Source organism: Gossypium hirsutum, chromosome A13 (assembly GCF_007990345.1).
Source record: "Gossypium hirsutum isolate 1008001.06 chromosome A13, Gossypium_hirsutum_v2.1, whole genome shotgun sequence".
Taxonomy (NCBI): Eukaryota; Viridiplantae; Streptophyta; class Magnoliopsida; order Malvales; family Malvaceae; genus Gossypium; species Gossypium hirsutum.
The window spans coordinates 45,162,831-45,187,997 of NC_053436.1; the positions used below are offsets into that span (position 1 = coordinate 45,162,831).

Sequence of the window (25,167 nt, forward strand, 5' to 3'; positions counted from 1 at the left end):
AATTTAATAAAATTAAACCTAACACTAAATTCCAAATCGGTTTTTTCATTTTCTTCAATGTTATTTGAATCGGATCGAATTTGTTGGTTGGTTAGATTAGTTAGATTGGGTATCAATTGATGTATCAATCTAGAGATAGGAGTTAAATCAATTGACTCACAAACAGTTCGAAATTGATTGAATAAGGCTAAAAAATTTTATTAAATCCATCCTTTTTAAAAATATATATTTTATAACTTATTTAATTAAATCAAATCAACCTCTTATTAACTGAATCAAAAACTAATGATTTGACTGGTTTAATGATTAACTTCCGAAAACATTGTTTTTATTAGGGTGAGGTCACGCGGAACACAGGGGATGCTGTTGTAGGCTTTTGACAATTGGGCCTTTGAGTACCATTTTATTAGGCCAAGCCTAACCGGATATTCAATGGGTTATGGCCCAAGAAATCGGTTTTCTTTCTTCCCGAGTATAGCGCGTGCATCCAACTGATTATTTCAAAAAAAAGAAAAAAAGAGACAAAGAAAGAAACAGTTGCTATATTAGTAATGGCAAAACATAATTACGCTTCAATCTTCATTTCATTACCACGAAACAGATTATGACATTTTTAATTTTATGTTCTCCAGCTTCCTTCCAAGAAATTTTGCCCCATTAATCATCAGTTATCTGCACCATTGCAGCACTGCAATTGCCAACGAAAATCTATGGAACAGCCTCTTCTCTCAGGTAAAGCCCGTTTATTGTTCCCCTTCTATTTCCACTTCCGTTTGATATTTTAAGATGCTTTAAATCATGGTAATGATGGACTGATCCTTCATAAATCTTGGGTTTTTAAGAGAAAAGAAGTGAAACTGAAGAGAGCGAGAGGTTGCGGTCGTATCAGTACGTGGGGAGAACTGGGTCGGTGATTCCAACAACTTCTTTGGCGGGAGCGGAAGTTAGTATCAAAGAGATTCGGTCAGCCACTTCATTTTCCGGCCATTACCCGCCATCCATTCACGCTCCTTTTATCAACTCCCCCGAGCCCCTTCCTAACGGTATCTCCAATATATAAGCTGGGAAAGGTGTTATCTTTTTCGTTATGAAGTCAAGAATTTGAGTTGCTTTAGATTGTTCATTCCTGAATTAACTATCGGATACTGGGTTGTTAATGTTGGGTAAGTTGTGAACTCTTACAGTTTGCTGGTTTAATTACTTGTTCCAGAGGAAGCTATCCTTCATCAAGGTCCTTACACAACAGACTATGGCACATACTCCAACGATTTTCGGAGGTAAACACCCCTTAATATAATAAATAGGATAGTTTTTGGAACACCCTTGAATGCTTAAACATCAGCTAGTAGCATACACTGATTAAATTAGTGATGTACATGCAGGCAATTATTGGACGAGGTAGAGATACGAGAATTGCTCATCGATCATGTTGGCCATCGATGCTGTTGGGGGAGTCGTCCTGCTCGAACATGGAAGATCCATGCTGTTGAGGATTGCAATGTTTACGTGGGGACTCTAGAAACTTTCTTAGAGGAGAGGGAATTAGTCAGCGAAACAGAACCTTACCATGGTGGGAACATTGATGGAAAGGATAAAGGTCCTGAACTTGGTCTTTGGGACTTGGATCTAAGATCACAATTCCCTGCTCTCTATGTACCTTATAAGGAAACACGAGTCAAGATTCTTCGTAGTGAGACCGTTGAGAAATGTTCAGGTAATGCTACTGAAATAATGTGGCCTATGGGATTAATATCGGAGGTTTTTACTTCTTAAATTTTGTCTAGTACACAAAATATTTGCCTTTTAAGGTTCTTAATAGCTGTTTCGTTTACTTCGTTTTTTTATCTCTTTCCTGTCACGCTAATGCTTCTTGCTTCACCATTTATACATGTCATAACAGTAGTGCTTAGCTTTGCCTTTGGATTAATGTTTAAGAAAAAGATCTGCAGGTTGTGCAGGACGAGGAGATATTGCATGTCCAACATGCAATGCGGACCAGGAACCTGGATTTTACAAGCAAAATCAGATGTCCCGGTGCCCTGCTTGCTATGGACGGGGATTAATTGCTCACAGAGATGGATCAGACACTATGTCAGCAGTTTCTTCTTTATTTTATCAAACTATCCTTCAAAATGGTTGCCTACTGGTTCAAACATATGAATCATATGGTTTATCTTTATTTTACGTTACAACCATGAATGATTTCAGGGAACCTTGTTTAATTAGCATGCCTCAACTTCTGTATGGGTATTCTAGTTTGAAATTTCTTGGCAATAAACCCCATATATAACATCCCAGCCTTTAATTTTCTAGTTGGTTTCTTACTAGTCTCACACTTTTTTCTTCCTAGGTATTGAGTCTTTTATATTAATCACTTTTCACTGGTGATTATATCTCTGCAGATGCACAAATTGTGATGGAAAAGGAAAGATTCCTTGTGCAACTTGTGGATCTCGTGGCTTACTACAATGTAAAACATGTCATGGAAGTGGTTCTCTGTCGACTCTCAAAATTGCCATTATTAAATGGTAAGCATGCCAATATGTCTTGTTATTAAAGTTTTATGCTGCCATTACCTGGGGATACTTGTTGGAAATATTCTTTGCACAACTGCCGAAGCTTGATGATCCAATATATGATATTTGGATTTGTCTTTTTGAGCACATTCATATATATTAAACTCAATGTTAGTGCTTCTTGTCATTTGGATGCTGAAATTCTGTATCAGTGGCACTTACCTTTGAAGATAACTTCTAATACTGAACTTCAATCAGGAGGTATACTTTCCTGGTTCTGCTTTCTTAAATCAGAATTATGTATATGCAGCTTCTGGCTATTATATCAGATAGATCCTTAGCATAGTTTGCCATTTCTATATAATCTCCCATTTCAAATCATCTCCTGCTCAGTCTTATCACCAATGGCAATTTCCAGTCAAAAGAATTTCCCTAGAATGATTCCTAAGAAGTATTAAGAACATACAGAACTTGCCCGTAGACCTGTGTGCTTGGAGCCCCTTCAATTACTGGAATTATCATTTTTGTTGATAGGAAGACACTTTCAACTCGAAAAGTAAGTGTAACAAGTGGAGCAGCATTGGTGCCGGATGAGATTTTCCATAGGGCTAAAGGGGTTCAGTTGTGCAACACCCAGGCATCTCAGTGCAGTCCAGCCTTTTTTGCTGATTCTTTCTTCCTCAACCAGTTCTCTTTTGATGTTATCCAAGACAGGCCTTTTATACCTCCTACAGCCTGGGTCATATGCGAGAGACATATGATCTCAGTGGTGCCGGTGACACGTGTCACCATGTCTCGTCATCGTCAATTTTTCAGCTTCTACATCGTTGGATTAAGCCGGGAGGTGTACTTGAAGGACTACTATCCTGCTAGGTTTTGCTGGGGCTTGTGTCCTTGCCTGGAATGGTTGAAGACGTAGTCACTAGGCAGATACGTTGTCCACCTTAAAGGAGATTGCTTCTCAATTATTTATGCTATTCATATTATATTGTGGGTTTCTTTCACGTGGCTCAGAATACATTGGTTCATTTCTTGTGTTCAATAGATTAGAGTAAATTCCATGTGATTGATGAGGTCTAATTTTGAACATTATAGGATTACCAAGACAAAAAATAACAGCAATATGACATAAATGGTGAAAATTAGAATTTTCCAACAATTCCCTCAGCATTTTAGGCATCCTTATGTTTATTTCTTCATCTATAAATACGATCTAGTTAAAAGATTTCATTGAAGAAACACAATGAAAATGCTTATAGTAAAAAATAATAATAATAATTGTTTAAGAAAGAAGGAAACATAGAATTATAGATAAGGTGGGTTCAGAAAATTGAAGTACAAATTATCGTATCCCAAATGAATAGTTAAAAACTTTTCAATTTAATCCAAATGGTTGTAATCATTTATACCAAAAGGTTGTACCCTCTAGAGGGGCATTTAAGCAATTATTAGTGTACTATATATAGAGGCTTCGAATTAGAGTTAGGATTATCCAGTTCAAGAGGCTTCGAATTAGAGTTAGGATTATCTAGTTCAAGTAAAAATATTACAAAGCTTTCTTTCATTCTTTGGTGTTCTAGATTTGTTCTGATTTTGAGCAATTCAAATGCAACGAATTGTTTAAATCGAGTAAAAGCATTTTATTTTCAGAATAAAATTTCTCGATTATTCTATATACAGAAGGAAATAACTATTCTTAGGATAACTTACTATAAATGCCTTGCCTTAATTTTTGCTTTCTCAAATTTTTGTAATTTTACAAACAAGTTAAGAACGGTTATTAATGGATCCCGAATTGCAAAGGTGAAAGTTATCAATGTCGAGATGCTTGAATGGTTAAACAAGCTTTTTTACAAATATTTTTTAGTGTGAAGATATATTTCAATTGTCAAAGTGGCTTGTGTGTTGTCTACTTCATATTCAGATGATTCATCATAAAATGGAGAACTCACTGAATGATAAAAGAAATTGATTAAGGATTATTACATTTTTCAGTTCAAGTACATACTTGATTTTGACTACTAATATTTTATCTCACTGAAAAATAAATAAAATTATGTTCCAAGAAATAAACTCACTGCCTTGATCCACTTGGCTACACTCGCCCCTTTACAATTACTATACTCTAGAGTATTTTTTTATTTGTTTAAATATTTCAAATACAAATGGCAAATATTTTAATTTCTATCACTTATCGTTCTTAGAGTGTCCAAAGTTAATTTAAGGTTAATAACAAAGTTAACTCAGAACAAGTAGTAGTGTTGTTTCACTTAATTTCTCTTTTTGAAGATCAATTCTCATTTAGAGTGGTTGTTGTTCAAAACCATTGTTGTTTGAGAATAGCTACATTCAGAACATAGCTCCAATTTAGAACAACTATCCTCCAGTGTAGCTGTTATTTGTAGACAACTCAAATTAAAAACAATTAATGTTCAAAACAACTCTTGTTCATAATAAATGCATTCTAAGAATAACTATGTTCAGAACAATCGCCATAAAAAGCTCTTGTTTGGAACAACTGCGTCGAGGACAACTCATGTACCCCAGAACTCATAATAACCCTTATTTAGGAAGATGTGTCACAATACATTACTTTACCAAAGTAGAGGAAGTGGAAATAACCCAAAATATGGTTGGGTTTTTAGGTTGTTCCAAAGAGCTTTACTTTGTGAATTAGATATATAGGTGGTTAAGAGGTTTCCTTTTAACCTTTTCTTGAAACATTTAGTGTTGCTTCTTTTTTCTTTCAAAAACATAATGAACTCTTATTTACTCTTCACCATCAAAACCACCAACAAAATCCTTCACTTATAAAATGAATATTAAAGCCTCTATAACTTATAATATCATTTATTACTTCTATTAATCACTTAGCTTTCTAACTCTTATTTTCTGAAATCTATATATAAGAGCCCTTCATAACTAGTAAAGGACTTTTGACATTTTGATATTTTGACTCCCAAAACTTTCTTAACTTTTTTCTTTGCTTAGCTTTATCATTAACCATATTTTTCATTGTCCACCTTACCAACCACTACTTGTTGTTGCACACAATGTTACAAGATCTGCTCTGGTCTTCCTCTCCACCTTATTTTGGTACATCTTGTTAACTTTTTTAAAATGATTCCTCTCTCCACCTAACAACCCTCTACATTTTGGTGACTTTACTAGGGAGAAGAGATTACATTAGGTGAAAATTTTCAACACATCTTTTACCAATAAGCATAAAAAGTTCTATTGGAAATTAAAGCGCTCTTGTTCGTGCCTACATCCAGGAACTGATGAACATGACTCAAGCCTATTAGAAGAGGATGGAACCTTGAAGGAGAACAATAGGAAGATGAGAGAAACCATTTCCAAGCTTGCATATTCTTCTCCAACTCCACAAGCTTTACCAGTGAATAGAGGTGTAATAGTTTTAGTGAAGCAGCCCTTCTATACATGAACAATATCAATACAGATAACACACCCATTAACATTTTATCATCCAGAAACACTAACATTGCTAATCCCTCTATCACTATTTCTAGAGCTACTTTCACTATTTTTGGTGCTTCTACTGGTGTTGTTGGCGCCTCTACTGTGGTTGCTTTTAAGACTACTTATAAGGGTTATGTCACTAAAGAAAAGCCACAAAGGTTACTTGACGAGAAGAACAAGAGCTTGAGTATTTATGAGTTTGATCTCAAGCTACCATACCCAACTAAGGTAGTCACAAATCCAATCTTAAAGACTACACAAGTCTAAAGTTCAAGCAATTTAACGAGAAGGTTGGGGATGCCAGTGAACATGTGATGAAGTTTGTAGAAAACTTGAAGTAGTTAGATGTTGGAAAATTTTGGTTAAGAAAAAGGTTTACAATTACAATAGAAGTTTAAAATTTTCAAAATCAAGTCATTTTTGTGTTATTTGTAGCAATAAATTTTTATTGAAAAATACATGTGTTTTGTACGAGACGGATTCAAGTCAATTTTGGATTTCAATCGAATGATTTTATCTACTATCCTCGAACCACAAACTGCGCCGAGTGTGGGCTTAAGCAACATTAAGCAAACGTAGAACAAGAACTGATATTATTACTTTCACTAGGAAAATATTTCCCTCAATAGAAACTGATAAAGATCATAATTCTTAGAAAATAGAATTTATTTTAAGTCAATCAATTATCACTATTTTCTAGTAAAATAACTGATACGTGCTAGTAATCGGATGTTGATTACAAAAATGTTTTGTTCCCCAATCATTCTAAACAGGTATGAAAAAAAATCAAGTTTAAATAAAAATAAAACTTTCGATCCTAAGACAAACCCAAAAATGAACCAATGTTATAAAGGGGTGTGACCTGATTTCTATCAAAGTTTGTAACAAAAATGGAAGTTAAAAATAAAAAAAACTGTGATCCATTATTTATAGAGAGATAGGAACCAACAGCATAGGTAAACGTCACACTCACAGATAGAGATGTTAAGGGGAGTGATAAGATCAAAAGGTTGTGAACACCATAAGAGACACACTCTTTAAAAGTTTGGATAAAGTGTTCTTAAAGAACAAAAGAGAGTAAATCTCACAAAGTTTTATAATCAACGAATTTCCCAAAATGCTTACAAATGATAACTATTTATAAGAATAGCCTAGGTAGATGAACGACCACAAACCAACCATTAATGAGTACATGCATAATAACATTCATGAATTTATGTGATGCATGAATTAGAACCATTCATGAACCAAAGAGGTTCATGTATTAATCGAATGGTCATTAACATCTCCCTTTACCATGCAAGTGTGATGAAGTTCTTCCCTCATTGTAATACTTGTACTTGGATGTTCTTTCCTCTTTGTAGTGCATGTATATATACGTTCATCCCACTTTGTAGTATATGAATCTCCTAAAAGACATATTCATCTCCCTTGGCACTATCCATTAATGACAATTGCAAACAATGAATCTAACCATGCATGTATGTAATAATCCTTTTAATCAAGGTGGAATATGAAGAGTCATATGTACTTGGATGAGTGCACGAATCAGTGGGTTCATAGGATGATCCCATTCATGTATTTGAGAAGAAAGATGAAAGGTCACATAGTGCATGTATGTCCATTTTGTGGTTAAACAATGTACCTACAAAACATTGTAAATAAACATCATTTCAATAAAGCACACAATGCAAAGGAAAAACCTATTACGCATGAAATAGAAAACAAACATACTAGTTGTAATGTATGATAACCTAAAACTGAAAACTAATAAAAAAAATATGAACACTTAGACAAGATAAAATAAACATGTTGTAGAAACAAATGTTAACATTCTAGGAAAACAGAATATATACATTCACATAAGAATAAACATGGTAATGACTAGAACAGGACTCAACAAGACAAAATACACACAAAGACACTTAGACTCAAAATAGACATAGTAATAACATGACATAAAAGCATGAATTATCACACCAACATCATGACATAGAAAATGATTGAAAATATTAAATAAAGAACTTAAATATTTGGGTTCTATTTTCACTTTGGGCTTTCCGCGTCGAGCCCTAATATCTTGGGTCAAACTGTGATTGGTTTCATCATTTACTATACTTGTGTCACTAGAAAATGGCCCAAAGATGTTATTCTACATCTTGCATTTGGGCTTCACACAATTTTGGGCCCAATTATCTTGAATTGACCTAGCGCCTCTAATTCTCAAATGAGGCACAATAAACACCATTGATGCACCAAAATCCCAATTTGGCCTATATTTTCTTGGCCCATTATGGAGAGATGGTTGAAGCTTGGTCCAATCAAACATGCACTTCACCGAATAATTACATGATACGACTATGCACCTATCATACTCTCCCTCTTGGAAATAATTTGTCCTCAAATAGGGCCATTTTCTCGATTTCTTTTTGCTACTCACGACCCTTTTTAATGTATTGTTCAACCATTGCATTGAGAGTAACTCTTCTGGGAACCTGAAAATTAATCATAGTTTGAAAAAAGGAATGGTTAATTGAACACCCCTCTTTGGACGAGCATACAAATATAGGATGATTTATTGTTAGAACTTTCTCAAACCTTTTCTCTTTAAAAGGGTACGGTTTCAAATTGTCACTTACAGATAAACAAAAAAAAATTAGTGAGATTGTAAATTATGAGCACAAAATATTTTCTTGAATTCCCTTTCAAAAATTACGCACAATAATTTACTCTGGGATCAAATACAAGAGTTTGCTTCACCAAATGACTCAAAAACTTCTTTTCCAAACACAAAGAGTGATCATTGGCCAAAAGAGAATTATTCATGCAATTATTCAAAATGATATTTTGCTTCTCGAATCCTCTTAATAATGGTGACATAGAAAAACAATCTTTAGGTTTAAAAACTTCATTTTGATCTCGACAGCAGTAGGAACCAAATATCTTGTTTTCAAAAGCAAATCACCATTATCAAACAATGAAAATTTAGGTGAATGAGAGTTCACATAAAAGTTTCCCAATAACTTTCTTGAAGTAAACACGACGAACCATAAAACTCTCTTGTGATAATTTTCACATATGAAAATTAAGCAAATCTCGATTTTTATGTGTAAACTTATGTTCAACAACTTTAGACCGACGAGAAGGCAAATCGTAAGGAAGAATTTTAAAAACAAATCAAAAGAAAACTTATCATCGATATTCAAAATATGACCTTTTGATTGATTTTCCATATTTTTCTTACCTTCCTTACCTTTTTGTTCTTTTGGAGTAACTTCAATGCTCGACTTACCTTTCTCATACATATGGGACTATCTTTCATCAAGTGAGTAATGAAATTGTAACTAGGCCGTTGATGGATTTTTACAAACATGTGGTAAAGGGACATCACAAAACAAACTTGAGTGTTGGTTAATTAAAACATCCCTCACTTTTGCATGGATAGTTTCTTGCTCCTCATTTTATTCCCTCACTAATGCTCACTCTAATTTTACCCCAGATTTATTTTCACTCAATGCACCTTCATCATTCAAACTTTCATTTTTTCATTTTCTTTCTCAAATTCTTTTCCTCTTTTTCTCTCACTTTCTCTTTAAATTTCTTTTCACTCTCTTTTTCAAGTTCTTTTCTCTCTATGATTTCTTGTTTTCTCTCACTCTTTTTGTAACGCCCCCACGCCCGAGACCGTCACTGGAGTCGAGCTTGAGGTGTTACTGAACATAATTTATCAAATTAAGAACTTCGAATCATTTATTTCTACATTCACAGCTTTCTAGCTACCTGCGTCACAGTTACAAGAAAAATCATATCTCGAGTTACGAAACTCGAAATCAAGATCCGTAAAGTTTCCATAAATCTATACTAACATATCTATTTACTAATTTTTTCCTAGAATTTTAGGTTGGGCAATTTAGTATATTTTATTAGTTAAAGTTACCCCTATTTTAGGACTTGACTGGACTGACCACTGTTTACTATGAACCATATTTCTCTCTGTGAAAATTTTATATGACTATACTGTTAGTTTATCCTGAAACTAGACGCAATAAGGATCTCAATACTATAAAATACACCACCTAATTATTTTTTTGCAATTTATGGTGAATTTCTAAAGTTGGAACAGGGGATCCAGAAATTGCTCTGGCCATTTTTCACTAAAATGCAAATATCTTCTAACATATAATTCCTTTACCTGTTTCGTTTATTTTATGTGAAACTAGACATATTAGGCTCCAATTTCATATTTAATCAATCACCAAATTCAATTTCTATGATTTTTAGTAAATTTTCAAACTCACATCAGTGTTGCTGCAGTGTTCTCTTTATGGCAAATTTCATCTTTTCATGAGTTTTTATGGACTAGATAATCTATTAACTTTCCATGACCTCAAACATGATCTAAATTAGTCATTTCCATGACCTATCATTATCAAGCATTTTTTCAACCAAATCACCACCATATCACAAAATTATTTACACAAAATAGGTATATTGCTATACATGCCATACTTAAGTTTTACAAGCCATTTACCAAAAAAAAATGTCCCTTCGGATAGTGTGATCGAACCTTCGACCTGTCCCGATTCCCGAGCCGGCTTGTTCAAAAATACAGCGAATGAAAAGGAGGGAGTAAGCATAAATGCTTAGTAAGTTCATATGCAAATAACAAGTAACATAACAATACAATTATATCAAGCAACCTTAGCATAGTATCACCAAAACATATGTCACATTTCTAAACATCATTCATCATCTTACCACCTTATCGTTGTTGTATCTATTTTCAACCCGAGGGTTAAGTATATACCTGTCCAAAGTGTCCATTTCACAACACTTACCAAAACGTCACTTGCATCTTAAGTGTTCTCCCATTTCACTAGAAATTTTACCCGTTGAACACATCGGAATATAACTCGGATACATGGATAATTTGCACATAAGTGCCACATATGTAATCAAGAAATCATGTAACCCGCCCCTAAGTGAACTCGGACTCAACTCAACGAGCTCAGGCGTTCGCATCCATAAGTGAACTCGGACTCAACTCAACGAGTTCGGATGCTCAACCATCCTAGTGACATGTCACTTGTATCCTAATCTATTCCTAAGGTTCAAACGAGATTTTCCTCAAACACATATTCTTGCCATCTTCCGTAAAATACCGAATCCAATACTCGGTAGCACTTTATATTTAACAAATAATACACATAATATTCATTTTATTCGAAAATAACCACAAAGCATATATTTCATGATAAAAATCAGCATATCATATAATTAACATCAATAACTTATAAATAAAAATTATGCTACATTATTTACACATGAACTTACCTTGGTACCAAAATATAAAGATTTTGCAATTTAGTCCACAATCTTTTCTTTTCCTCGATTGGGGTCGATTCCACGTCTTTCTTGATCTAAAATAACATATTTAGCTTATTTAATACTCACATTATCAAATTAGTCTTTAATTCAAATTTTAGCAAAATTACAATTTTACCCCTAAACTTTTGCATATTTACACTTTTGCCCCAAACCTCGGGAATTAAACTTAATTCCTTATTCTTATATTTTATAACATTCTGATCACTTTTTCCTTCTATGCAACATCAAATTCTCACTCTAACATGTACTTATGACTATTAGGTATTTTTGCCGATTAAGCCCTTTTACTCGTTTTCACTCAAAACCGAGTAGCACAAGTTGTTTAACATAATTTAAAACCTCATATTCTATCATAAAACGTCAAAATTCACAAATTTCACCTATGGGTATTTTTCCAAATATGAACTCTAACTCAAAATATTACTATCATAAGCTATACCGAGTTACCTGGATTTCAAAAACGTAAAAATCACTAAAAATGAGGCTTGGAATCACTTATTATGAAGCTTGAAAGTTGAAGAATCGGGATTTCAAAAACGTAAAAATCATTAAAAACGGGGCTTGGAATCACTTACTATGAAGCTTGAAAGTTGAAGAAACCCTAGCTATGGAGAGATGGAGCATTCGGCAGCAACTAAGGAAGATGATAACCAATTTTGTGTTATTTTTCCCTTTTTATTTCATTTAATATCCAAATGACCAAAATGCCCCTCCTTACTAAACTTTCAAAAAAATTCCTTCCATGTCTAAATTTTTTCCATGAACTTAAAATTGGTCAAAGTACCATTTAAAACCTCCTAATTAATATTTCAAAGCAATTTCATACTAAAAACTTCTAGAATGCAAGTTTTGTAACTTATTCGATTTAGTCCCTAACTTTAAATTAAACTCGTTATGCCAAAAATTTCTTCACGAAATTTTCACACAATTATGCAATCATATCATAAACCTCAAAATAATTATAAAATAATTATTTCTATCTCGGATTTGTGGTCACGAAACCACTATTCCAATTAGGCCCTAATTCGGGATATTACAACTCTCCCCCCTTTAAAGATTTTCATCCTCGAAAATCTTACCAGTAAATAGATGTGGGTATTGATTCCTCATAGTTTCTTCGGGTTCCCATGTAGCTTCTTCTACTCCATGCTTTTGCCACAACACTTTCACAAGTGCAATACTTTTGTTCCTTAGTTGTTTGACCTCTCGAGCTAATATCTTAATCGGTTCTTCTTCATAGGTCATGTCTGGTTGTAGTTCAATTTCTGCCAGTGAAACCACATGTGAAGGATCCGAACGATACCAACGTAACATAGACACATGGAATACATTATGAATCTTCTTCAATTGAGATGGCAATGCTAACCGATAGGCTACCGGTCCAACTCTTTCAGTTACATCATACGGCCCGATAAAACGTGGACTTAATTTACCCTTCCGTCCAAATCTGAGAACTTTCATCCACGGAGACACTTTTAAAAATACTTTATAACCAACTTGAAATTCAATGTCTTTTCGTTTTAAATTTGCATAAGATTTCTGTCTATCTGAAGCAGCTTTCAAATAATCTCGAATTATCTTCACTTTTTCTTCGGTTTCTTTTTTAGATCAACTCCATAGATCAAATTTTCCTTGAGTTCAGTCCAATACAAAGGTGTTCGACACTTACGACCATACAATGCTTCATAAGGTGCCATCTTTAAGCTCGTCTGATAACTATTATTGTAAGCAAATTCTACCAACGGTAAATATCTTTCCCAACTTCCTTGAAATTCCAATACACAACATCTAAGCATATCTTCAAGAATCTGAATTACTCTCTCTGATTGCCCATCAGTTTGTGGATGGAAAGTAGTACTGAAATTTAACTTCGTACCTAACGCGTCTTGTAACTTTTTCCAAAACCGCGAGGTAAACCTCGGATCTCTATCCGAAATGATCGACAATGGTATTCCGTGTAGTCTAACAATTTTTCTAACGTACAGTTCAGCCAACTTGTTAAGAGAATAATCCATACGTACCGGGATAAAATGAGCCAACTTAGTTAATCTGTCAACTATTACCCAGATTGCATCTTTCTTTCCTGGAGTCAATGGCAACCCTGAAACAAAATCCATAGTGATCTGATACCATTTCCATTCAGGAACCATAATAGGCTGAAGTATTCCCGAAGGCACTTGGTGTTCAGCTTTCACCTGTTGACAAATTAAGCATTTTGATACAAACTCGGAAATATCTCTTTTCATTCCACTCCACCAGTACATTTTCTTCAAGTCATTATACATTTTCGTACTGCCTGGATGAATCGCCAAACAACCATTATGTGCTTCATGCAAAATCTTTTGAATCAATTCATCATTTTTCCGTACACAAATCCGATTTTTAAACATCAAGCAACCATCAGAACCGATTCTAAAATCTGATCGCGTATCAGCTTCACACTGCTTTCTCTTGGCTTGCAAATCTTGATCATTTTTCTGAGCTTCAGAAATCTCTTGTAAAAACATCGGTCTTGCTCTTAACTCTGCTAGAATCGAACCATCATTTGACATTTTCAACTGAGTGTTCATAACTCTCAAAGAAAACAACAACTTTCTGCTTAAAGCATCGGCAACCACATTCGCTTTTCCCGGATGATAATCAATAATAAGCTCGTAATCTTTCAATAACTCCAACCATCTTCGCTGTCTCAAATTCAAGTCTTTTTGTGACATCAAGTACTTAAGACTTTTGTCGTCGGTATATACCTGGCACTTTTAACCATACAAATAATGTCGCCAAATCTTCAAAGCAAACACCACCGCAGCCAATTCCAAATCATGAGTAGAATAATTCCTCTCATGAGGTTTTAACTGCCTCGAAGCATAAGCCACCACTTTTCCTTCTTGCATGAGTACACACCCCAAACCATTTAGAGTAGCATCACTATACACCACAAATTCTTTACCTGATTCGGGCTGTACTAACACTGGTGCCTCTGTTAATAACTTTTTCAATTCTTCAAAACTTTGTTGACATTCTTCCGTCCATTCAAATTTAACATTCTTTCGGAGTAGTCTAGTCATAGGAGCAGCAATTATAGAAAATCCATTTACAAACCGCCGATAATACCCAACTAGCCCCAAGAAACTTCTAACTTCGGTTACATTTTTCGGTGGTTTCCAATCAACAATGGCTGAAATTTTACTAGGATCAACCCGTATACCATCACCTGAAACAATATGACCCAAAAATCCAACTTCTCGAAGCCAAAATTCACTTTTACTAAATTTAGCATATAGCTGCTTATTTCTCAAAGTTTGCAAAACTATTCTCAAATGCTCAGTATGCTCTGTCTCATCTTTTGAATAAATTAAAATATCATCTATAAACACCACAACAAATTTGTCCAAGTATAGCCGAAATATGCGATTCATTAAATCCATAAACACAGCAGGAGCATTTGTCAACCCGAATGGCATAACTAAAAATTCATAATGACCGTACCTTGTTCTAAAAGCAGTTTTAGGCACATCCGACTCTTTTATTCGCAGCTGATAATACCTAGATCTCAAGTCAATCTTTGAAAACCATGTCGCTCCTTTTAGTTGATCAAACAAATCATCAATTCTTGGCAACGGATACTTGTTTTTGATTGTCACCTTGTTTAACTGCCAATAATCAACACACAACCTCATAGAACCATCCTTCTTTTTCACAAATAACACGGGAGCACCCCAAGGTGAAAAACTCGGCCTCACAAAGCCTTTATCAGTCAACTCTTGCAACTGCAACTTTAACTCTTTTAACTCTGTTGGTGACATTCTATATGGAGCAATTGAGATCGGAGTTGTTCCCGATATCAAATCAATACCAAATTCTACTTCCCTGACTGGAGGCAAACCCGACAATTCCTCTGGAAATACATCCGCAAATTCACACACAACCGGCATTGATTCAACTTTCTTTTCAACTTCTTTTGTATTAATTACATACGCCAAATAAGCTTCATAACCCTTTCTCAAATATCTTTGAGCCGACATTGAAGAAATCACACTAGACAATGCCTCTGATTTATCTGATTCAACCCGCAGAGTTTCACCATTTTCACACTTTAATTCTATAACCTTTTCTTTGCAATTTATTATAGCATCATGCAACGTCAACCAATCCATACCCAAAATAACATCAAACTCATCAAACGGCAACAACATCAAGTCGGTCGGAAAGTAATGACCCCGAATCATTAAAGGACATTTCTTGCATACTTTATCAACTATCACACATTTGCCTAACGGATTCGACACTCTAATCATAAATTCTGTGTTCTCAATAGGTATATTCATCTAGACACTAGTTTCATGCATACATATGAATGAGTAGAACCGGGATCAATCAAAGCAATAAAATTAACATCATAAAGAGAAAATATACCGGTAATCACATCGGGTGAGGAAGTATCTTCACGCGCTTTAATAGCATAAGTTCTAGCCGGAGCCCTTCCTTCAGGTCTAACTGCTGCATCTCTGGCAACATTCTTATTGCTTGCTTCACTCCCATCTTTTCTTGGATACCTTCCCCTCGAATCCGCCCCAGTTGCTTTTGTATACTGAAATTTTTCTTTCTCAGCTTTCTCTGGGCAGTCTCTAATAAAATGATCTAGAGAACCACATCGAAAACATTCATTTGCTCTGCACGGACCAAAATGATTTCTACCACACTACTGGCACTCGGGTTTAACAAATCTCGAGTTCCCTACACTGGCTGTCGAAGTAGTCTAGGACTTAGGACCCACAATTTGCTTTTTAAAATTCCCATATGATTGCCCAGCTGAAACTTGGGGACGAGGATTCATATTTCTTGACTTTTCGGGTTGCTGTGAGGGTGCATTACTCATTGGTCTTTTCTTCCAATTTCATGTCTCAGATTCTACCTTTTTCTTTTCCTTAAGTAGTTCTTCAGCCTTGCAAGCTCGATTGACAAGTACCACCATTTCTTTTAGTTCAAGGATCCCAACAAATACCTTGATGTCTTCATTGAGCCCGTCTTCAAATCGTCGGCACATCTTGGCCTCTATAGGAACATATTCTCTGGCATACTTACTCAATCGAACAAACTCTCTTTCATATTCTGTGACTTTCATATTACCTTTCTTTAGCTCAAGAAACTCTTTACGTTTCTGATCAATAAATCTTTCACTAATATATTTCTTCCGAAACTCTTCTTGAAAGAATTCCCAAGTTAACCTCTCTTTCGGTACCACCGAAATCAAAGTCTTCCACCAATTATAGGCTGAATCCCTCAACAAAGATATAGCACATTTCAAACATTCTTCAGGTGTACAAGATAATTCATCAAATACCCAGATAGAATTTTCAAGCCAGAACTCTGCTTTCTCGGCATCATCATCAATATTTGCCCTAAATTCTTCGGCCCCTTGTTTACGAATTCTGTCAACTGGAGTTCTGTGAAATTTTATCATATCCACACCTTGAGGCATCAGAGGTATAGGTTGAGGAATTGGGGGAGGTGGGGGAGGTCGTACATTTGGGTTCGTACGAACGAACTCAGTGTACCATGCACACATCATTTGGAGAAAGGCTTCCCGATCCCTTTCTCCTCCTCCCTGACCAACAGTAGGAGGTGGATTTTCAGTCGGCCCTGCCCCTTCAGCCGGAGCTGGCGTATTACTCTCTACTTCATCTTCCACAGCTGGATCGGGATCCATTTACTATATAAAAAAATCATTTAAAAAGGTCAGAAGTCGTCACACTATCACAATTTATACATATGGCATGTATAGCAAAATTTGTACATACAACACGTAGTCTGAGAACCGACTAAACCTGCTTTGACACCACTAAATGTAACGCCCCCACGCCCGAGACCATCACCGGATTCGAGCTTGAGGTGTTACCGAACATAATTTATCAAATTAAGAACTTCGAATCATTTATTTCTACATTTACAGCTTTCTAGCTACCTGCGTCACAGTTACAAGAAAAATCATATCTCAAGTTACGAAACTCGAAATCAAGATCCGTAAATGTTTCCTAAATATATACTCATATATCTATTTACTAATTTTTTTCTAGAATTTTTGGTTTGGAAATTTAGTACAGTTTATTAGTTAAAGTTACCCTTGTTTCAGGACTTGACTGGACTGACCTCTGTTTACTATGAACCATATTTCTCTCTGTGAAAATTTTATATGACTATGCCGTTAGTTTATCCTGAAACTAGATGCAATAAGGATTCCAATAATATAAAATAAACCTCCTAATTATTGTTTTTCAATTTATGGTGAATTTCTAAAGTTGGAACAGGGGATCCAGAAATCGCTCTGGCCCTATTTCACTAAAATGCAAATATCTTCTAACATATAATTCCTTTACCTGTTTCATTTGTTTTATGTGAAACTAGACATATTAGGTTTAAATTTAATATTTAATCCATCACCAAATTCGATTTCTATGATTTTTAGTAAATTTTCAAACTCACGTCAGTGTTGCTGCAATGTTCTGTTTATGGCAAATTTCATCTTTTCATGAGTTTTTATGGACTAGATAATCTATTAACTTTCCATGACCTCAAACATGATCTAAATTAGTCATTTCCATGACCTATCATTATCAAGAATTTTCTCAACCAAATCACCACCATATCACAAAATTATTTACACAAAATAGGTATATTGCTATACATGCCATACTTAAGTTTTACAAGCCATTTACCAAAAAAAAATGTCCCTTCGAATAGTGTGATCAAACCTTCGACCTGTCCCAATTCCCGAGCCGGCTTGTTCAAAACTACAGTGAATGAAAAGGAGGAAGTAAGCATAAATGCTTAGTAAGTTCATATGCAAATAACAAGTAACATAACAATACAATTATATCAAACAACCTTAGAATAGTATCACCAAAACATATGTCACATTTCTAAACATCATTCATCATCTTACCACCTTATCGTTGTTGTATCTATTTTCAACCCAAGAGTTAAGTATATACCTGTCCAAAGTGTCCATTTCACAACACTTACCAAAATGTCACTTGCATCTTAAGTGTTCTCCCATTTCACTAGAAATTTTACCCGTTGAGCACATCAGAATATAACTCGGATACATGGATAATTTGCACATAAGTGCCACATATGTAATCAAGAAATCATGTAACCCGCCCCTAAGTGAACTCGGACTCAACTCAACGAGCTCGGGCGTTCGCATCCATAAGTGAACTCGAACTCAACTCAACGAGTTCGGATGCCTAGTTACATCTCACGAACTCGGACTCAACTCAACGAGTTCGATACTCAACCATCCTAGTGACATGTCACTTGTATCCTAATCTATTCCTAAGGTTCAACGGGATTTTCCTTGAACACATATTCTTGCCATCTTCCGTAAAATACCGAATCCAATACTCGGTAGCACTTTATATTTAACAAATAATACACATAATTTTCATTTTATTCGAAAATAACCACAAAGCATATATTTCATGATAAAAATCAGCATATCATATAACTAACATCAATAACTTATAAATAACAATTACGCTACATTATTTACACATGAACTTACCTTGGTACCAAAATATAAAGATTTTGCAATTTAGTCCACAATCTTTTCTTTTCCTCGATTGGGGTCGATTCCACGTCTTTCTTGATCTAAAATAACACATTTAGCTTATTTAATACTCACATTATCAAATTAGTCTTTAATTCAAATTTTAGCAAAATTACAATTTTACTCCTAAACTTTTACATATTTACACTTTTGCCCCAAATCTCGGGAATTAAACTTAATTCCTTATTCTTATATTTTATAACATGCTGATCACTTTTTCCTTCTATGGCAACTTCAAATTCTCACTCTAACATGTACTTATGACTATTATGTATTTTTGCCGATTAAGCCCTTTTACTCGTTTTCACTCAAAACCGAGTAGCACAAGTTGTCTAACATAATTTAAAACCTAATATTCTATCATAAAACATCAAAATTCACAAATTTCACCTATGGGTATTTTTCCAAATATAAACTCTAGCTCAAAATATTACTATCATAAGCTATACCGAGTTATCGGGATTTCAAAAACGTAAAAAGCATTAAAAACGGGGCTTGGAATCACTTACTATGAAGATTGAAAGTTGAAGAAACCCTAGCTATGGAGAGAGGGAGCATTCGGCAGCAACTAAGGAAGATGATAACCAATTTTGTGTTATTTTTCCCTTTTTATTTCATTTAATATCCAAATGACCAAAATGTCCCTCCTTACTAAACTTTCAAAAAAATTCCTTCCATGTCCTAATTTTGTCCATGAACTTAAAATTGGTCAAAGTACCATTTAAGACCTCCTAATTAATATTTCAAAGCAATTTCATACTAAAAACTTCTAGGATGCAAGTTTTACAACTTATTCGATTTAGTCCCTAACTTTTAATTAAACTCGTTATGCCAAAAATTTCTTCACGAAATTTTCACACAATTATGCAATTATATCATAAACCTCAAAATAATTATAAAATAATTATTTCTATCTCGAATTTGTGGTCACGAAACCACTATTCTGATTAGGCCCTAATTTGGGATATTACACTGTTCTTTTTTTTCCCTTTCTTTTTTAATCTTTTCTTTTCATTCTCTCTTCTCTGAAGCTCTCTTATTTTCTTCTCATTTTTTTTCCATTATCAATCTCTCATTTTCTTTTCTTTCAAACTCTCATGTTTTCACACCCCTATCTCTTTTCTTTTCTCTTTATCCTTTAACTTCGTTTGATCTTACAAAATTTGTTGATCCGTTAAAGACGCTAATGTAATAGACTTCTTCTAGAACTCGAAGGAGTAACGATTGGTACGATTGTCATATTTGGCTCGTCGATTAAATTTCCATATATGCCCCAACAAGACATGACTGGTGTGCATAGGAACTACGTCACACAAAAATTTCCCTTTCTATTTTTTGATTGAGAATGTAATCAAAACTTGTTTATTGACCTTCATTTTTCCACACTCGTTGAACCACTGAAGATTGTATTGTTGTGGATGCTTCAAAGTGGGTAGGTTCAACTTCTAGACCATTGTAGTGCTAGTAATGTTGGCACAACTCTCACCGTCGATAATCAAACTACACTCTTTGTTGTTTACAAGACACTAAGTTTGAAACAATTTTTATCGCTAGAAGTCTCCATAGTTAGTATGTGTAATCAAAACCTTTCTCATAACAAGAACGTCTTTTGTCATGATTTATTTCCTGCAAAAACAAAATGTTTATAAACAAAAATGAAAAACCTCACCACGCTCCTTCACAATTTACACTCATTTGGATGAAACACTCCACTCGTGTTTGCTCTCAATTGGTTTTTACTCACTCGAATGTGCTCACCACTCTTTCCTTTTACCACTTGATTCTCTTAAGTTCTTTAAGAACATTTGTGTGGAACAAACTTAAACAAAACAATGATCTTGTGGCGAAGAATGTTTGTGGTACTCAGTTCGAAAAATTTGAGGAATAAGAAGAAAAACTATGAGAATGAAGCAAGACACTAACGATATGAAAATTTTTCCTAAAGAAAACTCACAATCCCAAATGAGGCCAATTGATTTAAAAATGATATCAAAACAACACATTTGAAAATTTTCTTCACTTTTTGTTCTCTTTTTTTATTTTATTTTGAACTCCCTTTTGTTTTTGCTCACTTCAATTTTTTTACTTCTGCACTTTTTTTTTTTGCTTTGATATCAAATGTGTGACATTAGCCACCGAAGTGACTCTATAACTAACGACTACTCGACGCACACCCCAACCTTATAACACCATATTTATGACTATTTAACTATCATTTATTAATGCGAAAGCAATTTGTGTACCATTTTTAAACTTTTTCTATGTATTTAAACCTAAAGGTATTTTGGTTATTTTACCACCTAAGGTTAAAATATCTCGATTTTATTTCTAAATAGTTATCGACCTTCTTTTAGTCAAATTAGACAAGCCCTAAAAAATTTAGCTTAATTCAAGTTCATTTACTATGTCTAATTCAAGTTTTATTATTATGGACTAAATCGTAACTTTTACAAATTTTTAGTACATTTTCCAAGTTAAAAATTAAGAGTGTTTCTACCAAATATTAACAAGTCTAATCCTAAAATATAATTTAATCAAGTTTTCCTATCATTAAAGGCTTCAATTAATTTAATCAAGTTTTAGGACTAAATTATAAATTAAGCAAATTAGAATACTAGATTACAAAAACCAAAAATCAAACCCCAAAAACCCACATGCCCGTGTGAAAAAAAAACACACACACACGCCCGTGTGCAAACCACTACACCTAATTTGTCAAAAATTCATTTTAATGACCCAATTTTACATATTTTTCTTACCCGTTAAACGTGAAATAGCTACAATTAATTAACATAAACGACCACACATCTCCAATTTAATTTATTTACAACAAATATGCAACAGTTAATCAAAATTTAACACCGAATTACACGCTTAGCAAATACCAATTAATTCAAGCAAACTACATACCTTTGTTGCGAGCAATCCACTCTATGGTAAGCTTCAATTAAACATTGTTAGTATAAGATACATGCTTCATACACCGTGTTATCAACCACTGTACGAACACTTATCAACATACCATAAATCAAACATCAATTAAACATAAAATCATGTATTAAAGCAATTATAAAATAACAAAAATTAAAGTCCAAAATTTAATGTCCAATGTCCATTACAAGTAAAATAACACTAGTACCAAAAGCATCACAATGCCCCTATATAGTCTCTAAAGTAAATTTATTAAGCCACTACCAAGCCTTATTCTTGGATTGCCCTTGCACTTGCTTCTCAACTCCTTACACTCGAAAATTCTCTACATGAAATTTGAGGGTGCGAGCTTAAAAAGCCTAGTGAATATAGTAAAAAAATCGAGTAATTTGCACCCAATCATGCATAAATCAAAGCAATTAAGCATTAAATTTTCAGTCACAACATGTAAACATTTCACCATAACATCACATGCTATTTCAAGAATTAAGAATCAATTTTTCCATGGCATGAAAAATCATCTTTTAACACATAATCATTCAATTATATTGGCATAATACATCTGTAGCAATAAGTAAACGTGTGATCATACATTGGATAAACAGATCTCTGAACTCTCACAAATCAAATATAATCCTCTAAATTGAGCGGGTCAAAGCCACATTTTCTCTTATAGCACCTCAAATAACCCGATGTGTGGAGAATCAAGATCAACACTCCCTTGTCTACTCCAAATAAATTGGTCCACCAAGAGCCATATGCTCACAATATCACAGATAATGGTGAGTACTCACAAACCCTATGGCATGCTAACTATATCCAATGGATTCACCATGCAATGTTGTCTGTATAATCATACATATAAAGCATAAAATATAATGTTTAATCACTTAATTTAGGATGTTAAAATGCAAGTAAAAGCATGTTGCTAAACAATTTTAACATCAATAAAATTAAGCATAGCAAATATCATTTTCCCAATATTCATATACCAATTAGAACACCTTTATCAAATGTTCAATAAATCAGCAATTCATGCTCCAAATATCAATTTATTCCATACAGTTTAATCATGCTAAAAACATAATACACAACGGACCAAACCATTTGTCATTTTGCTTTGTTATAAAATAAAACCTATTTTTCCAAATCCAACCATCCAATATGCAATTAATTCATTAATAAAATCAATTAAACCTTTAATTTTACACAAAATTAGGCCAATTTACCAAATTACCCTTAATATCACTCACCTCTACACTTAGCTCTTTAAGCAAAAATATGTTCAAACAAGAATGTTTGAGCTTCAATTCTGATTTACATGCTTCTCTTCTTGATGTGGAGGTTTAACAGAGACAAAGTATGCATTACAAACTAACAATAACAACAAGAAACACAAAATTTGATAAAGCATATGAATCTAAATCATTGCTCTAAACTAACTTACTGATGTTGCACAACTAAGCTGAAATATGGAATTCCTCAACTAAACTCCCTTCTCAGCACCTCCAACTACTTCTAATATTCAATTCTAGTCCAATAACATGTACTCTAAGTGTTAATTTCATCATTTAATCTGTTTCATAATTTTCTGGAAAAATCATCCATGCTCTTGATCAAATTCAAATTTCTCAAAATTGATCCATAAAACGTGTTTGATCTTTTGGTTTAGGATTAAAAACCTATTATTAGACTTATTTTGAGCTTAGAAATTCATTAATATTTGGATTGCAACTCAAAATTAAAAATCCACCATTGTTGATCCTCATGTTCAGGAAAAAAGAAATTAAAGTTGAAAATCCCTTATAATCACTTTAATTAACAAATAATGATTGAAAACAGCTTAAAAATAAGTTTAGAGATGAGGATTACCTTCAATTGAACTCAAATCATTGATTTGGAAGTTTGAATCAAAATGCTTGAAGAAATTCGAATGACTTTTTGTCCAAATTTAAAAATTATTTTGAGAGATTTTAGAAAGAATTTTGGGAGAGAAAAGATTTAGAACCATTCTCTGAGATTTTGTTTATGAAAACAAGCAAAAAAAAAACTGAAAGAAAAAGTCCTCAATTCTAGTGAAAAGTAAGGTAGTTGCAGAGTTTCTAAAATTGAAAATCCCCCACTTGATTTTCAAAATTTGGGGAATTTGTCATCAAGCCACTCCCCGTTTTCCTTGTTTAACAATTTGCTCCTTTCCCTTCAAAATTTTGAAAATATGGTTTATTTGCTATAAAACCTCTTACACATTTCCCTTGTTTTTTAAATTAGTCCCATTTAATTAATATTTTAATTCACCCAATTAAACCCCCATTTTAAATTATTTTTAAATTCCAATTTAACTCAAAATATTTATTTTTACCCAAAAATTATTTAAAACCATAAAATTAAATTTTCTAAAAATATTTTTATTTTTCGAAAAATTATTTACAGATTTTTAGATGAAATTAAGCTAACTAATTAAGAATATAAATCGCTAATTAACCTAATTAATTCCCAATTTTCACTCGAAACCCGACAAACTTAGCCGAAACTACTAGACCTATTTTCGGGTCCTTAAAAAATGATGTAAAATTATATAAAAAAAAACAACATACATGAAAATTTTGTTTACTTTTTGTACTATTTTTATTGAATACTTATTCTATTTTCTTCTCTTTTTTTTTTGCTACGGAATATTTTTTTGAATTTTTTGCGCACTTCAATTTTTTCCTTTTGCACTCTTCTCTTTTTTGCTACTGGATATTTTTTTTGAACTTTTTTAAAATAATATTGAAAATAAAAAAAATAATACTTGAATAGAAAACTAACTCTAATACCAAATGACATGTGCTCATAATCGGATGTTGATTACAAGAACACTTTGTTGCCCGATCATTCTAAACATGTATGAAAAAAATAAAGTTTAAATAAAGATAAAATTTTTGATCCTAAGACAAACCAAAAATGAACCAACGTTATAAAGGAATGTGACCCAATTTCTACAAAGTTAGTAATAGAAACAGAAGTTAAAAAGAAGAAAATTGTGACCCACTTTCTATAGGAAGATAGGAACCAATAGTATAGGTGATCGCCACACTCACAAATAGAGATGATGAGGAGAGTGATAAGATCAAAAGGTTGTAAACACTACAAGAGACACACTCTTGATAAGTTCGAATAAAATGTTCTTAAAGAAAAAAAGAGAGTAAATCTTACAAATTTTTATAATCATAAAAGTTTCCAAAATGCTTACTAATGACAACTACT

General features: G+C 33.6%; 1 protein-coding gene across 1 annotated transcript; it reads left to right on the forward strand.

Moving 5' to 3' along the window:
• Nucleotides 1–617: 617 nt before the first annotated feature.
• On the forward strand, nucleotides 618–3,584 carry LOC107935206 (protein SSUH2 homolog; the record flags this gene model as incomplete). The annotated part of the gene is made up of 7 exons (XM_016867771.2): nucleotides 618–732; nucleotides 843–1,043; nucleotides 1,211–1,277; nucleotides 1,383–1,714; nucleotides 1,950–2,091; nucleotides 2,403–2,528; nucleotides 3,051–3,584. Coding segments are annotated over 7 exons (1,368 nt in total), but the record flags the coding sequence as incomplete, so codon positions are not given.
• Nucleotides 3,585–25,167: the final 21,583 nt, after the last annotated feature.